The sequence below is a fragment of the Cyprinodon tularosa genome, unplaced genomic scaffold (genome assembly GCF_016077235.1).
Source record: "Cyprinodon tularosa strain WSP-4 unplaced genomic scaffold, ASM1607723v1 ctg421, whole genome shotgun sequence".
NCBI classification, from domain to species: domain Eukaryota; kingdom Metazoa; phylum Chordata; class Actinopteri; order Cyprinodontiformes; family Cyprinodontidae; genus Cyprinodon; species Cyprinodon tularosa.
In genome coordinates, this window is record NW_024039143.1 from 89678 (window position 1) to 106992 (window position 17315).

Consider the following 17315-nt stretch of genomic DNA (forward strand, 5'->3'; position numbering starts at 1 on the left):
GTAGGGAACACAAATGGGTGGGACTTCATCTCAATGCTGTGGCGATTACCGGAGGCAGACTCCGTTATTGCTCCCATCACTCCTGATGAAAAACCATTTTATCCAACACACACCGAGAGAGCAGCAAGGCTTTGAGTTGCCATTAGCCTGCAATTGCAAAGCAGCTAGACCAATGTCGACTGATGGAAAGACTCACCCAAAGGGTCGTCATCATACAGCACAACGGGTAGAATTGTGCTGTTGAAATTATTTTGGCCGTCGCTGCTTATTTTATGGCAACAAAGAGAAAATGTCTTTGTTTTTCATGTCTCTGATAGTGGAATTGTTTTCAGATTTTCATAACGCAGAATGAAACCTTCAGGTCAGTCTGACATATTTAAGTAGTGAGAGTGAGAGGAACACAAAGTATCACAGATTACAAGGTCAGTGGGAATCCTTGGCTGTGACTGCACTGGAAATGAAGCGGAGGACAAGGCTCTTCAATCCTCGTGACTCTCCATTACATATGATGTTCACTTTCATTGCCTGTCTTACAGATACAGTGAAGATTTGCAGTTATAACAGATTAGACTATAGTTTTTTTTAGATAAATAGCCTTTTGTCCTGAACTTAATGGCCACTTTATTACATGAATCTTTGCAGATCTTATAAACAATTCGCTTTAAGTATCAGTATATAGTGAAACTGACCTGCAAAGTTTTAAAACCAAGCCTCTGAATGAGAAGGAAAGGAGTTTTCAGTCATTTCGACTCTGTTGTTTTCATGAGAATGGCTGGTCTATAACTACAGAAACTGCTGAAATGCTCTGATTTAGCTGCATAACAATATATTTACTGAATAAATAACTATCCTAAAAAGACAAATTAAATATTTTTTCCTGTGTTTCCAAAAAGGCCAAAGTAAATAACCCAGTCCTTCTTTTCACTGTAGACAAGCCATGATCTGCTTATCTGTTCTCCATTTTTCATTTGGATGAAATAATAGCTGCATGAATCATGACAGCAGACAAGATAGAGGAGAGCAGTTACCAATCTACTCGCTCTGGAGAGCAGAGTTCGCTGCTTTTAGATGTTGTCTCCAAAGTCTCCAGTAGCAGAAAAAAGTCTCTAGATTTGGCGCTAGGAGCGCAAAATCAAAGTGCTAGAGGGGTCTGAAAAGTGGCTACAGATAGGGACAAAAGTGCTAAGTTGGCAACACTGCTCTTCGCATCGTTTGTTTTCAAATGGTTTGCTGCTGTCTGTTTGGACCTTTCTGAACATGTGCAGCAAATGGACTGATCCAATATGGTGGACACTGAAGGGCGGGGGGCTGAGACACATTTAATATTATAAGCATTCTGATGGCATTTTAGCGAAAGAAAACATAATTAAGGTCCACAAATAAGGAATTGTTGTAACGATCTTGGTTCTGTTGTTTTTCTCTAAGTTTTCAGTTTCAAGTTTAGGCAGTTTTTTCCTTGTTTTCTAGCTTTATTGGTGTCTGGATTCATTTAAGTTTCTTAGGTTTTTCTGTCTGTCCTCTGTTGCCCTTGTGTTCTTTTCCCTTACCTTCCTCATCAGCTCTGCTCACACCTGCTCCTTATCAGCTCATTAGTCCTACCTTTGTTCAGTCAGCCTTAAATACACTCCCTCTGCAGCCCCTCTTTGCTGGTTCCTCGTCTTACCTTTCCTAACCCTTGCTCCTTGATGGTTTTCCCCTGATGTCTCAATGGTTCTGATTTGTGTTTGATTTTTATGTAGGATTTTTGGATACCTGTTTTTGTTTAACATTTTTAAGTTGGATTTTTGGATTGCTGTTTTTGGTTTAATTAAACATTTTAAGAGCTCACCTCTGCCTGTCAGCCTCTGCACTTCCTCATAAAAACCTCCGAACAAATCGTAACAGAAAATGAATCCAGACACCAATAAAGCTAGAAAACAAGGAAAAACCTGGCTAAACTTGAAACTGAAAACTTAGAGAAAAACAACAGAACCGTACATGTAAACAGAGTTTTTTGGGGCCCCAGTAAATTGGTAACCTGACAACAGCCAGATGCACGTCTCGCTCCGCCTAGCTCCACTCACATACATCTGGGAACCCGCCATAGGAATTGCCTTTACTGAAGGCTGGGCCTTATCAAAACTCCTTGCATATGATTGGATAAGCCACTTGTCTGTCATCTTTATCGACGTGCTATTTCAACCACTCACACCGAAGCTAACCCGTGACGCTGTGAGAGCTACGCAGGAAAAAAACAAAACAGAACAGCCGACATCTTGGATATAGCAACAGTGGAATCAGCGCAATGTCGGTAAATGATCAATGTCGTTTGTGCCATGAAAACGTGCGGATAAAAGGCAACATTGTGCACAGCAGACTTATTTTAAAAAAAGAAGCCAACCAAAAAAGTATAGACGAACGACTTACAGAACTCGCTTCTCCACTACGTCACATGCAGGAAACACCCGCCCTGCGTCCTGATTGGCCATACCATAAATTTGGTTGGGGAAATCACTTTCAATGAGCGGTGTCCCAGATGTATGTGAGTAGAGCTAGGCGGAGCGAGACATGCATCTGGCTGTTGTCAGGTTAGTAAATTGGGGCCCTAGGCAGCTCCCTAGTATTGCCTAATGGTAAATCCTCCTGTGCATGAGAATAGGAGCCACCATTAACTGGATGAGAGGAAAGGGGGCCTCAGACCACTAGGTCATCTGATATGTCTACTGAAAAAGGCCAGGTGTGTCCCTTTTGGCCTGAATAGATTTCATAGGAACTCTGAACAGGGTAATACTCAAGTCCAGAGATTTTAGAAAGGTGGTCGGGGCTAAAAAACAAGACTGATTAAAAGAGGAGGAGGGGTTTGGCTCAGCAATATAACTGTATAACTACAAGGCTGTTATATTTTCTAATCCAACTGGCCTCTGATTTTGGTGACACTAGCTATTTAAATTGATGTAGTTGCAGCTCAACAACACGTTTTTATGCAATATTAGCTCTTCTGGATTGTTTGAAATCACATGTTTTTGTTGCTGTCAGGTTGATTTTAATGACAGCTAATGCATGGTTGAAGATGTCTGCAACAATAGCTGCTTGATTCAAGCCTGGAGAGAGTCCACTTCTTCTTTCTCCTGTCACTGATTGGCCAGTAATTATTGTTTTTGCTCTTTATTCCTGAATCTCAGGAGAACCACAAATTACAGCTTTGCTTTGTCATTAATGATCCTTCAACTCCTACCTGACATGTACACAAAGTCAAACTGAATTCTTTTCTTTTCTGTTTTAGTATATTAACACAATGCGGGTGAAAATATTCCCTAGCAGTTATTTTGTTTATTGTACACCTTATTAGCTAGAAGTGAGTAAATAGTATAAGTATTGTATGACACACATAATCTAAGAATAAAGTGTTTTAAAACATGAATCCTAGCGCTTAGATAAGTACCTGTTTAACTTAAGGTGTTTTTTAAAACAGCTGAGAAAAGAAAAACAAATAAAGGTCTTAGTTGAATTAAACTTCCTCTAAATGTTTGCTGAAGCGATCGTGTTTTATTTTCATTTAACCACATTTTATCTGTGTATGATGGTTAATAATGTCCACATTAAAAACATGTTGATTTGGATTTACTGATGAACAGGAGTAAAAGTCAGCTGGTTTGGTCAGGCAACACATGCAAAGGTTATAGTTCTCCCCTTTTGGGACTCTGAGTTTTTGGTTTTCAGTCATTCTGTTTTGTTGATCTCTGGTTTATTTTCCATTTCATGTATGTTGAAGCTTTCTTTGGTTGCTCTCTGTCGCCGCCTTGTGCCTGCCTCCTTCCCCTGGCTCCCTTCTGGTCTCTTCTATCCACACCTGCTCCCAATCTGCTAATTAGCCTGGTCTTAGTTCAATTACCTCAACAGAGCAAGCTTTTTTACTCCAGTAAAAGTGTAAAAGTACCATTTTTAAAACTACTTAAAGTATAAAAGTACAAATAATGCAGAAGAAAATGTTGAGGACAGAAGCTTTGCTGCTCTACCCGTTTAAAGGAACATTTTTCTGCAATTCTGGATGATAACTTCCTTAGACTTCATTTTCTTAGTTTTTTAACGGTAACAGTGTCAAATTTGCATCATCTTGAAAAACGAACTATTTTGGTATGTGGTGAACAAGTAAGAGCAGCACCGATTCGAACCACAAAGAAATTGTCTGAATGAAACAATTTTTTTAAATGCCAACAGGCCGTTATGAAAAGCCTAAATGAAACAAAAGTAACACGTCTATTTTTAAAATGTAAAGATTAGAAGTAAAAAGTTGTCTAAAAAAAGTAATTACTCTAGTAAAGTCTAGATAGCCAACATTTCTACTAGGGATGCACGATATTAGGATTTTGGCCGATATCCGATATGCCGATATTTTAAAACTCATGTAGCCGATAACCGATATCGATACTGATGTTAAAGCTGGACAAAAATAACTAGTCATTGAAAATAGCAGTTTTGTTATCCATTTCTGACACTTTGAAAAATAATATACTCAAATATATTTTCATATGCTGATATCAAATAGATTTTTAAAAACGCGGTATCGATCTATTTTACTTTCAAAATCTCGTGAAATTTCATCGTTCTGTTACAAACTCTCGTGATATTTTGCAAATTCTTGTGAGATTTTATTAGTAAAATAGATCGATACCGCGTCAATATATCAACATATAAAAATATGGCAAAATTTCGTGAATTTTCGGGGGATTTCGTAGCATAACGATGATATATAGCAATATTTCATTAGTAAAAGAGATTGATATGGTGTTTTTAAATGGCAATATATCAGCATATGAAGATATTGGGATATTTTAATGTATCAATATTTTTTCCCTCGTCTTTAGAAGTTTTTAAGTCTGTAACAAAGAAGTTTTTGAGGAAAAGGAAGAAGAAGTAGCATTTTATTTTTTTTTAGACTTTAGAAACTCAGAAGCTGATCAAATATCGGATTAAATATCGGTGGGGTGGCCGATGTCCGATATTAAGTTTTAAGGGCGATACAGGCCGATATCGATAGGGGGCCGATTATATCGTGCATCCCTACTATTTTGGTATGTGGTGAACAAGTAAGGGCAGCACCAAGTCCAACCACAAAAAAATTGTCTAAATGAAACTATTTTTTTTTTTTATGCCAACAGGCCGTAATGAAAAGCCTAAATGAAACAAAAGTAACATGTCTATTTTTTAAATGTAAGGATTAAAAGTAAAAAGTTGTCTAAAAAAGTAATTACTCCAGTAAAGTATAGATAGCCAACATTTCTACTTAAGTAAAGTAACAAAGTATTTGTTCTTTGTTACTTGATTCTGCTCAAATGAACTTAACTAATTCTTTGAGGTGCTTTTTTAAATTTTGTTTTGATTTTAAGTGAAAGCTCACGAGTTTCTTTCTGTCTCCACAGTGAACAAACACAAGCCGTGGATCGAGACTTCGTACCATGGCGTGATCACTGAAAACACTGATGTGGTTCTGCTGGACCCTCCGCTGGTGGCGCTGGATAAAGATGCCCCCGTCCCTTACGCAGGTATCGCATCTTCATCAGTCTACTTTAGCGTGATGAAAGCAACTGGCAAGCTTGGATGATGTCAGCCATTTGGGTTAAATGTGCTGAATTATCTTCTTCAGATTCACTTTATTCGGTTATACCTTGGGCTGTACTGTTTCCATTTCTTTTTTTCACACCGGACTTTTGTGTTTTTTTTCCTTTTTCGAGTGGAAAGTTGCACATAAAAGCCCCCTTGTTTAAACAAGGATGCTGTGAAAAAAGAAAAGGGGGGGAAGCCTCGTAAAACCGGATTAGATTCTTCGCTCTTTGAGCTCCTTCCAGCTCATCTAAAGGGTGCCAGCTCTCTGAGAGGACATCCGCTGGAGGCTGTTGGCTAGCCCAGTCCTCCTCTTCTCCCGCCAGGCTGCTAATGTGGCCGAGGCTACAGCAGGGGGGCCTGCAGCAGAGGGCTGAAGCTCACTCACAGAAACCCTCAAGCTAAGCTGGATGGTTGGGTGGATGGTTCACAGATTGATAGTTGAAGTGAGGGAGAGAGTGTGCAGATTTGTGCATGTTTGTGAAAATATATTGTGGTTGCCATGTGTATATACACCTGTGGGTGTGAGTGTGTAAGTGTGTGTTGGGTTGTGGCATGGGGGGTTGCCGGAATGCCCCCCCCCACAGGGAGAAAGAGAGAAAATGATGAGGTAGCTGGGTAAAAGCCGGCTGACCAGCACATGCCCGCCAGCTCTCCATTGACTGATGGAGTCACATGGATACATGCACGGCTGCACACAAGCATTTACTCCCACACACGGAGTTCAGGTTTTGCACATAGACATTGATGGAATTCCAATGTGAAATCTGTGGGAGATGTTCCCCGATAAATTATTGAGATGCAAGCAAACAAGGTTAGTTGTTGCTTGGCGCTGAGCTCCTCACCTTAATTTTCAGCTATGGCAATTAACCATCTCTCTTTCCACTCTCTTGAGTTCCCCCTCCTCATAACTTCCAAAACGTATTTCCGAGCAACCCAAGCAAACCAAACATTACTGTTGATGCAACTTCATATGTATTTTTCTTGCTCATGTGGTCAGAGTTATTCAGTAATTACCTGAAGGAAGTCAGGAAGGTCTCTCTCTCTCTCACTCTCTCTCATGTATATATATATAATTCTGTGTGAAAAAAAAATCCTGATCATTCTTTAATAAGATCCTCGTCAAACGGACTTGAAAGGTTTTTTTTTTTCAAGAGACAGAGGACGCTTTTTGTAATGCGTATTACTAAGGTTATGCTGGCCTAGTATGCCGAGCTATCACAACACCGGAACATTCACAGAGTTCCCCTCAGCGTCTCAATCTGAATTTGACCAGCGATCCTCACAGGTCTGAAACAACAGAAAATGTGGCAGAGTTGAGACTGAAACTTTACTAAAAGTGACACCAGCCTTCATTTTGGCCCCAAAGCAATAGCCTCGTGAGACCATCCTGATCTCGCGAGCTTTCAAGGTTTCACTCGCAGATCAGTCTGGAGACTCTCCGTTGAAGAAAATGTGGAGCCGTTCACTGAACGAACGTCCAATCAGCGTTGGCTTTGAGGCGGGTTGAGGTGTGACGCAACGAGAAGCGCGACAGTTCAGTCTAAAGAACATGGCGGCTTCAGCCGATGAAACTAGCGTTAGCGTGGCTATCGAGCAAGTTTTATCGGAATTACAGAGTATTTCTTCACTGAAAGAAGAGCAAAACACTGCTCTGGAGGCTTTTCTCAGAGGAGAAGATGTTTTTGCTCTTCTCCCGACTGGTTTCGGCAAGAGTAGCCTGGCTGTTAGTACGTCATATGCTTCGTTGATCTGATTGGTTTATTTGGCCCGTCTATCACCAACATAGGCCAATCAGCTAACCAGTATTTTCGCCCCTTCCTAAAATTACTTCAACGGACGGTTTTCAGATGGATATGCGGAGCAAATCCATCTGGCGGAGTCAGGTTACCAAAGCAACTCCATACCATCAGAACTGGCCTGAAAGGATGTCAGCCGTCTGCTCTGTTTTGTTTTATACGGATAAATGTGTCTGAGTGCTCCGTCAGTTTACGCTAACAATCACAAAGAAGCATCTTTGAAAACAATTTATTCCAGATTTCACATGGTTTTTAACTTTATGTTAATCTACACAGTAGCTCATCCATGGTTATGTTGTGGTTTTCGCATTCAACAGAAACATTTCACAGCTAGTCTAAATATATCTGTGACTTTATTAGTTGACAAGCACCCACACTATTTCAGTCAATCATCCTTTTAAATGTTTCCACCTCAGTGGCAGCTGAGCGTGAGGGTGATGCTGAAGCCTGTGAAAGGTGAGAAGCACCAGGCAAACATTTGAATTCTGCAAATCTGGAAAAGGTACAGAAACAGCTTAGCGACGGCTGCTTGGAAGAAAATAAAAATGTGAGCGCTGAATCAGTTAAATTATCTCCGTACATCAGCCTCCTCTGCATGCTGCGTTTCAGCCCTGCCTCCTTGTCTTAATGCTGGATCTGACTTAAATAAATGACACGCTCACTGTCATCATGCATGCTCAGCTCTGTTCATGAAAAAGATCTTTACTCTCATGGCAGGAAGAGTATATTTTACCTTTTTTTTAACAGAAACATCGTCATTCTTTGGGAAAAGATTTGATTAAACATGTTTATTTCTTAAATGAAGACAGTTCTGAAAATGAATGCAAGATTGTTAGACCTCATATTAATATCTAACCTAATTAGATATTTAGATAGATGGTGATAAATGCATATCAGGTTAATCAATGTAGAGGGGAATTTGACTAATGCAGTCAGTTATTTACATGTTTGGGGATACAGCAAAAAGGTAGCTTGTTTTCAAATAAAATATGCAAAAAGGAGCACATCATTATGACATATAGCATTTCGAAGATTCTGTTGGTTGGAAAGTGGTGCTAACAGGGTAAATGGCCAATATCTTCTAATTCAGTTCATTTCAAGTTATTTATTTAGCACATGTAATCTCAATGCACTGTAGAGAGAAAATTAAATTAGGGCTGCAACTAACGATTATTTAAAAAATCTGCCGATTATTTTTTCGATTAATCCATGAATCGGACAAAAGATATTTTTTATATTAACCTCTTTATTCCAAAATAAACATTTTAGACAGAACAAACAAGCACACAAGTACAGGTTGCTCATTAACTGTACTGGTGCAATATGAAAAATAAATAAATATGAAAAATAAAATAAATAAATAAATAAATAAAAAAAAAAAATTAAAACTACGCAAACTTACATGAGAAATGTAGCTGTACATCCACAAAATATAGGCTACTTTGTTTCATAAAGCGCAAAAAAAGACATTTTTGTTTTTAAAAGCCCCTAAGGGGTTCAAACAATAGGCCCCCCCATTTCAACAAATGAGTTTTTTTAGACTAGAAGAGTTCTGCCTTTTAAGACAGGAAAGTATAGCAGTTAAAGTTGCTACTTGAGAAAATACTGAACCATAGAGATAAATATAGCCCTGTGATTCAAATTATAAATTGTATTTGGAATAAAAATGAGAGAACTAGGGGTGCTAAAAAACACATCCTCCAAAGACAGATATTTACATGGGAATGTGGCAGATAATTAATTGACATATTACTGATCTTGCTGGATTTTGTTCTGCTTTACTTCCATAAATTGCAGGATCTTCTTTACTTTATCTTTGCCAGAAGATTTAAACTTTAAAAGCCTTGCCCTCATAATTTGCAAGTTAATTTATTTATAAAGTAAATGTAAACGCTGCTTAAGCTAATTCAAATGAAATTAAAAGTAAAATAAGTAGCCAACCTTATCACTGTCTGTAACCTACTAACAAGGTAAGGAAAGCATCAGATGAGCTACCTGAGAAACTAACGTTACGTTTCCCCACTTTAAAACCAAAAAAACATGGTCGCTCACCCTGCTGATCAGCTCTCTTCACTGCCATCGAAGGCTCCAACGTGTTTTCTTTTCAGGTGCTGCATCATAACAGTGGTGGTTCCGCGCCATGTTAATTTGTTTTTACAAAAGTTGCTTGTTACGACTTTTTTGGCTTCACAAAGCGCAGGCTATTTGGGATGGAGTTGGGATGGGGGAGGCGCCCCACGGCAATGACGACGGCGGCGCATGACGCATTAATCGTGCGACACAACTAATCGATGATGAAATTCGTTGCCAACGCTTTTAAAAGTCGATTTCTATCGATTTTATCGATTTGTTGTTGCAGCCCTAAATTCAATCAAATCATCCAGACAGATTGGATAATGCTTTATCTAGGTGAACCCAGCTTTTTGCATGTAGTTGCTGACTTGGTAGAATGGCAGGATTTACTCTGCCATCATGAGCATTTAGCAACGGTACATATTTGCGCACATGGTGTTGTTAACCTTCAAGCAATCTCTCACACTAAGCATGCATCCAGTGAAAGTGGAGAAGAAACATCCAGCACAAATGGGCTCAGTGTGAGCGGCCTTCTGCTGATGACTGGGAGTTAAAAGAAACATAAGAGGAACATAGAAGCACTGATGGATAAATCCTATGTTAAGCTAACAGTAAACTAGCTCCACGGGTTGCTTTGTCTGAGAGTCCCATTAAAAGCTGAGCCTATAGAAAAACAAGCCCAACCTTTTCATCTATTAACATGGGTCTTGACGGCAGCAGCCCAGCTGATGTCTACCGTACGTTCAGGATGGTGTCGCAGCTGATAGGCACAGACTAGATGAAGCTCCTGTGATCAGGAAAAGCAGAGATAATGGTAACAAATACTGCAGAACTGAAGAATATAGATAGAATGAAACAGTGTGTGGAAAAGTTGTCTTCATGTCCTCCGGCAGCCTAAGCCTACAGGAACATTAAAAGCATGAAACAGCATGAGCCACTCTAACTAGAAGCTTTATCAAAAAGGAAAGTTTTAAGCCTAGCCTTAAAAGTAGACAGGGTGTCTGCCTCACGGACTAAAACTGGTAGTTGGTTCCACAGGAGAGGAGCCTGAGAACTAAAAGATCTGCCTCCCATTCTACTTTTAGAAACTCTAGTAAACCTGCAGATTGAGAGCGAAGTGCTCTGTTAGGAACATAAGGAACAATCAGATCTCTGATATAAATGTAACATAGTTTGGTCATTTACTGCTTTATGTGAAAAGGAAGATTTAGAATTATATCCTGATTTAACAGGAAGCCAAACGGAGAAAAGCTAAGATAGGAGGAGAATATATATTTATATTTTGCAGAGAACTCTCTCTTCTGTGTTATGGATTACCTAAAGGCGTTTGACTATATTTGGTGTACTTACTGATGGTCTTGGACGAGATAAATGAAGATTTTGGTCACTTTTGAATAAAAAAAAACTTTTTAAAAGTAAAATATAAAAGGTCAGAAATACCCACTGTGATAAAATCAATATTCACACAGGTTGGACCAGCTTTTTAAGATGATTTGTGGATCCTTGCTGTTCAGAGAGCTTGCAAAGTGCCGGGTTGGCAAGGTTAATCGGCAAGAGCTTTCCTAAGTGCTGGTACTTGGCACAGGTCAAATGATTGTCAGTCACTTCTAATATTTTATTACCAGCATGTCTATTGACACTGACAGCTTTTCATTTTCCTGCAGAGCAACTTATTGTTAATGTGTCAATCCCTCAGCTTTACCGGTCCCCAGAGCTCTGTGGTTTTTGCTTGGACAAGCAAGCGAATGTCTCACCCCTCAAAACACATACTCAATCAGCTGTGAGTGGAAAGGTTCACAAGATCTCCAAAACACACACATACTCCGATACTCGCACTCCACTAACAGTCAACCGTTTTTTTGTTTTGTTTTGTATTTTGCATAGGCAAATACCTGCTTTTGCTTTATTTGTTTGGCTTTTAATATTTAATGATCTTCTCTTCACTGGAAAAAATCTTAATCTAGATAAGTCATTTTTTCCAAAACAATAGCGACTATTGTTGAATTGAGGAGGTAAGTGAAACTATTTGCCATTGGAACAAGACAATTTACATTTGAAATAAGAAAAACCCTGTTTCATTGTCTTATTTCAAGTGTATATCATCTAATTTCCTTATTCTGAAAGTAAAAATCCTCATTCCATTGGCAAATCCTCTTATTTTTCTGCTCAAATTAAGGGTAAATGCCCTTTATTTAAGACATTTTGACTTATTTCTAGATCGTTTTTGCAGTGTTTGTAACTTTGCCTCTAAAGATGTTGATAAAATCCAATAATCTCTTGCCTTAAGAGAATCAGACAGCCTAATTTTAATGAAAAATCTGTTGGTAAGAACTAGAGTATCTGCATTTATACAAAAAAAATGTACAGACGCTTTATGTACTTAAATACCAAGGCTTATTTTTACTTGGTTTGCTTTTACTTATACGTCAAAGTATGGAATAAGCAAAGTATAATTGCAGTAAATTTAAATATAACTCAAGAAACTAAAGCGTGAGCCACAAGCACAAGACTTTTATATTAGTATACTTTAAGCTTCACTAAATGGCTAAAATTTACTAACTTAGTGTGTAATTTTAAAAAAGTTCCAATCTTGAGAGGACCGCAGCAACCAGACCTCTGAGGCTAACTGCAGCCAAGGCTAACGTTAGCCCATCTGCAGGAGCCCTCTCTCGGCATATTCGTGTGTGAAGTACCGCTGCCTTAACCTGACTCTGCCAGATGGATTTGCTCCGCATATCCATCTGGAAACCTTCCTTTGAAGTAATTTTGGGAAGGGGCGAAAATACTGGTTAGCTGACTGGCCTATGTTGGTGATAGACAGGCCAAATAAACCAATCAGATCAACGAAGCATATGACGTACTAACAGAGCGACGGCGAAGAGGAGCCAATTGATAGATCAAACTCTTGCTGAAACCAGTCGGGAGAAGAGCAAAAACATCTTTTCCTCTGAGAAAAGCCTCCAGAGCAATGTTTTGCTCTTCTTTCAGTGAAGAAATACTCTGTAATTCCCATAAAACTTGCTCGATAGCCACGCTAACGCTAGTTTCATCGGCTGAAGCCACCATGTTCTTTAGACTGAACTGTCGCGCTTCTCGTTGCGTCACACCTCAACCCGCCTCAAAGCCAACGCTGATTGGAAGTTCGTTTGGTGAACGGCTCCAAATTTTCTTTAACAGAAAGTAGCCAGACTGATCTGCAAGTAAAACCTTAAAAGCTCTCGAGATCAGGATGGTCTCACGACGCTGCCGCTGCCTCTGATGCCGATTTTTTTATTTTTTTTTGTCTTATTTGGCAAAATGTTCATTTGATTTGTGTTTATCTGACTGTGTAAGTTATTATTTCCCCACTAAATGAAAAAAGTCAGAATTCATTATTATCTAGAGACTATTATTAACAGGAGGTGAAAGGCAGCTCCAGACGAGCTGAGCGTGTGGTGATGTCATCAGTACGCCGCTGTTCCAATTGTCCCATATTTATGCTGCATACTCCCGTTCTCCCACATTTTCCTGTGTTCATCTCAAGAACATACTTGGCAAAAACACGAGTCTGCACTCGCGTTCTTGTGAATTGAGAAATGGCCAATGTTTACCAGCTGAAAATGGGTCAATAGTGACCTATGTTGTATGACCTTCAGCCATTAGAGGCATCTATCAAATTTCTACAGACGTTATTGTTACTCTCCACTGTAGGCCAACATTTGTTTTAAAGTCTTTTCACACTTTACCATTAGATTTTTTATTTATTTTTTTTGTCATTGTGTGTCGGTGTGTGTGTAAATATAACCATGTGAGTGTAGCTTTGTGTCTGTGTGTTTAAAGGAATAGTACACCCAAAACATGATTAGCCTTCATTTTCTACTCACCTCCATGCTGAACAACACTCTGGAGTACTTTTTTGATATCTCAAATGCATCTGGAGATCTGGGAGGCTTCTTGCTGTCTGCTGACATTCAAATAATGGAGGTCTATGGCGCCCGAGACAGAAAGGTCCATAAAAGTCCACAAAAACGTGTCAATATTCCTCCATACTGCTCGTCCAATGTAATCCAAGTGTCCTGAGTGGGTAGCATCCAGAATTTACTCGAAACGAAGTCATTTAGAATGTTTTTAGAGCATAAACAGTAGTGTATAGGATTTCCTAATAGCGCCCCCATGCGCGCTCACGATTCTACGGAAGCCGGCAGACCAAACCGGAAGAAAGTGCGCATTCAGCGTCTGGTCTGCCGATAATGCAAGCGTAGAAGAAGAAATGTGCTGTTTACCTGTGCAAAGAAAGAAACAACGAAAGAAAAATGTCTGAGGACTTCAGTGTTGAGGAAGAGCATGAGTTCTTTGCCGAGCTGAATGCGCACTTTCATCTGGTTTGGTCTGCCGCGGTTTCCGTAGAATCGTGAGCGCGCATGGGGGCGCTATTAGGAAATCCTATACACTACTGTTTAGGCTCTAAAAACATTCTAAATGACTTCGTTTCGAGTAAATTCTGGATGCTACCCACTCAGGACACTTGGATTACATTGGACGAGCAGTATGGAGGAATATTGACAAGTTTTTGTGGACTTTTGTGGACCTTTCTGTCTCGGGCACCATAGACCTCCATTATTTGAATGTCAGCAGACAGCAAGAAGCCTCCCAGATCTCCAGATGCATTTGAGATATCAAAAAAGTACTCCAGAGTTTTGTTCAGCATGGGGGTGAGTAGAAAATGAAGGCTAATCATGTTTTGGGTGTACTATTCCTTTAAGGTCGTGGTTCCACTGGAAGATCACTATTGCTCCTATGTTGCCTGTCTCACTAAAATGACAAGTTGCTCTCTTCAAGTGGGTCAGATTTGTGGAGTTAATCACTGAAAGTTACCCCACAAACAGATTCTCCTGGAGCTGTCGCTCTCTGTCTTCTGCTCCAAGGTTAGCCTCTAAACTCTTTCACTGATTAATGTCCTCCTTGCTTGACTTGTCAGTTTAGGTGGACTGCAGTGTATTTATAGATTGCAGATTGTCCATTTTTAGAAGATATAGTATATAATCAGATGTTCAAAATGAAGGATATGATAGTCAAATTAAACCTTTTTGTTTTTGCATTTTCACAGACCTTTGACCTTTTTTTTTTTTTTTTTTTTTTTAGTTTTTTGTTCCATATGATCATATTCTCCAGTATCTCCATCACATCAGGCCTTAAAACAACAGCTTTATTTACACTGAGCTTGAAAACCACATGTATGCAGACTGTTTGCCTGTTCAAGGACTCCTTAAGGCAATTATTTCATTCATAATTAGAAAGCATAAGGAGCTAAAAACAAACGCACACCAATCTGTTTTCCGATTTCGATTTGTTTATTAAAACAGGTAAAAAAAAAAATCGTATATGAATTTCCTTTATTTACAAATTCTAAAGCTACCATCAAATTAAATCCCAGGATTCCTTAACTTGAGTCCTAAATAAAAGTTCCGTAATAGCAAAATTATAAGTCTTAGTTTTATGTTAATCTGTTGATTGAAAAATGAAACCTGATTAGAGCAGTGTTTCCTGACAGGGGTACTCTTACCCCTAGTGGTCAACGAGTGCATTGCAAGGAGCACATGGAAATATTTAGAAGCAAAATAGAAGATCTGTTTTGCTTTTTGAGGACCCAATTGTTTGTCGGAAGCACCTCGCTAACCTGTTTGCAACTCAATTAAATTTCAATTGAGTTTATTTATATAGCACAAATTCATCTTAGTGCTACTTGGTCCCAATGGGAAATTCCATTGGGACCAAGTAGCACTAAATTGGTGACTTCGAAACGACGCTGTCAAGGAACGCTATGGACAGCGGAAACATGCAAGAGGAGAGTTTAGTGTCGGAGGTCGTGGATGAGTCTCCTCCGTCATCCATTTTTTATTTAGAGGAGGAAAGCGGGGACGAAGATGTTGTGGAAGAGGACGCCAGGGCGGCAGAAGCTTGGTTTGGTGTAGAAGGCTTCCAGCCGTACATGTTTGAGCCCTTGCCTCGCAACGCTGCCAGTTCTGTTAGCTCTACGCCTGCCGAAGACACAGACGTCCATCCCCGTGAACACTGGGACGCAACTCAATGGGAAAGGAAAGGATTCTGATTTCAACCGTTGCGTATATTAGCTGCGACACATGAATCAAGATGCTATGACCGAAAATTTTTGATTGACAGATGACCGTTTGACAGATGACCGTTTATATACGATTGGCCGAATTTAGGTGTTCAGGCTGACGTAGAACTAACTGGCCTGGATAAGATAACGAAAAAGAAAAACAGATTTTAAGACAAGATTTTTTTAAATAGAAATTTTAGAACTTTTCGGACAATATGATCTAATAAAGAGTTTTGTAATAGCAAAACTATGTCTTAGTTTTATGTTAATTGGTTTCCGCATTAAAATAAAGATCTTGATTGAAAAATTAAACCTGTTCCTTAGAGTTTGAGCTTTATATATATATTAAACACTGATTAGAGAAATGAGCAAATCCTATAAGGAGTACGTTTTGTTCTATTGTTGTAAATGAAGTTGTAAATCAATAATCAAAAAAGCTCCCTAAAGAAATTATTTCAAACCATTCCTCAGTTCAAAGCTTCAGATATTACTTTCAAAACTGATCATGCTGTGGTACATTTTTAAAGAGATATTTTAAAGAAAATAAAACGTTTCACAAGGCAGAGAGAACCTTAATCCATGTGTTCTCCTCTTCCCCCTGATCTAACCACAGCGCAGCTTTCTTTCAGCCGCTTTGCTTCCAGTTTGACCTCCACCTTCCTTCCCGTCTGCTCGCACGCCGCTCTAAACCTTCAGATCATTTCCGCCTGTCGTATTTCATCCAGATCCCAAGAACTCAAACACAGAAGTGTGGCTTTCCTCATCCATTTCAACACTCCGAACTGTTGGAGGTGTTGCATCACGCCGCTGCAAATGACAGCTTGATATTTTTATGCGCTGAATAGAATCGAATTAGATCTATTTTTGACTTATTTGTGACAAATCAACAGCAAGGTGAACCTGACAACAGGGAGGCTTAACTGCAAACACAGCATGCCTGTTTAGTCAGACTCCAGCACGGTATTATTCAGTGATGCTGCTATTCATGCAAATTTGTTTTCAGCAGCTTTTTGAGCTGATAAGCACAGACAGCATAATGACTATCTTCCTTCTGGCATTCAGAGGGCCTTATTCTTTGACTTCAGCACAATGGAACTATCACTCTGCCATTGTTCATACGCTCAATTATTAATAAAGAACTGAATTGCAATCTGCTCCTTCAGTGAACCACACAGATGAGGGAAATAGTCTTTGTAATGAGTCGGGCGTTCTTTTTTTTCTTCATATTTTTAGCTTTTTCTCTGTCTTTTGATGAGTTCCACAGCAGTCATGCTGACTTTGCAGCACATTCTTTGCTCTTTCAAAGGACGGCAGAGAAAAAATGAAAGGTTTTCTTGAATACCAGTAAGGCAAGTTCCCAGTTAACAACCTCCTTATTCAGCTTTGAAGGGAGCTTGATGATGGGGTGTTTTAATGAATACACTGAAGTGTGACCTGTCTGGAAGATGTCTTTTTCTTCTCTCCGATCTGCTGTTGACCATTTAGTTTCTGGTGCAGGATGCTGACACTTAATGCTCTAGCGCAGGCATCCCCAAACTCGGTCCTCGAGGGCCGCTGTCCTGCAGGTTTTAGAGGTTTCCTTTCCAGCACAGCTGATTTTAACTGAAAGCTGATTAACAGGCTCTTGGTCTACTGCAATCATTATAGTCAGCTGTGCTAAAGCAGTGAAACCTCTAAAATTTGCAGGACAGCGGCCCTCGAGGACCGAGTCTGGGGATGCCTGCTCTAGAGTCTAGACCAGCGCATGTGATGCGTGTTGAGTT

The 17315-nt window shown here is 39.5% G+C and overlaps 1 protein-coding gene across 1 annotated transcript in view; it reads left to right on the forward strand.

The window, feature by feature from the left end:
* The first annotated feature begins 348 nt into the window (after positions 1 to 348).
* The window catches only part of LOC119792566 (calsyntenin-2-like), a 366929-nt gene continuing 349962 nt past the window's right edge, over positions 349 to 17315 (forward strand). The window contains exons 1-2 of the mRNA XM_038299271.1: positions 349 to 361; positions 5367 to 5522. Of these exons, the coding sequence (XP_038155199.1) occupies positions 349 to 361; positions 5367 to 5522 (169 nt within the window). The remainder of the gene's footprint in view (positions 362 to 5366; positions 5523 to 17315) is intronic.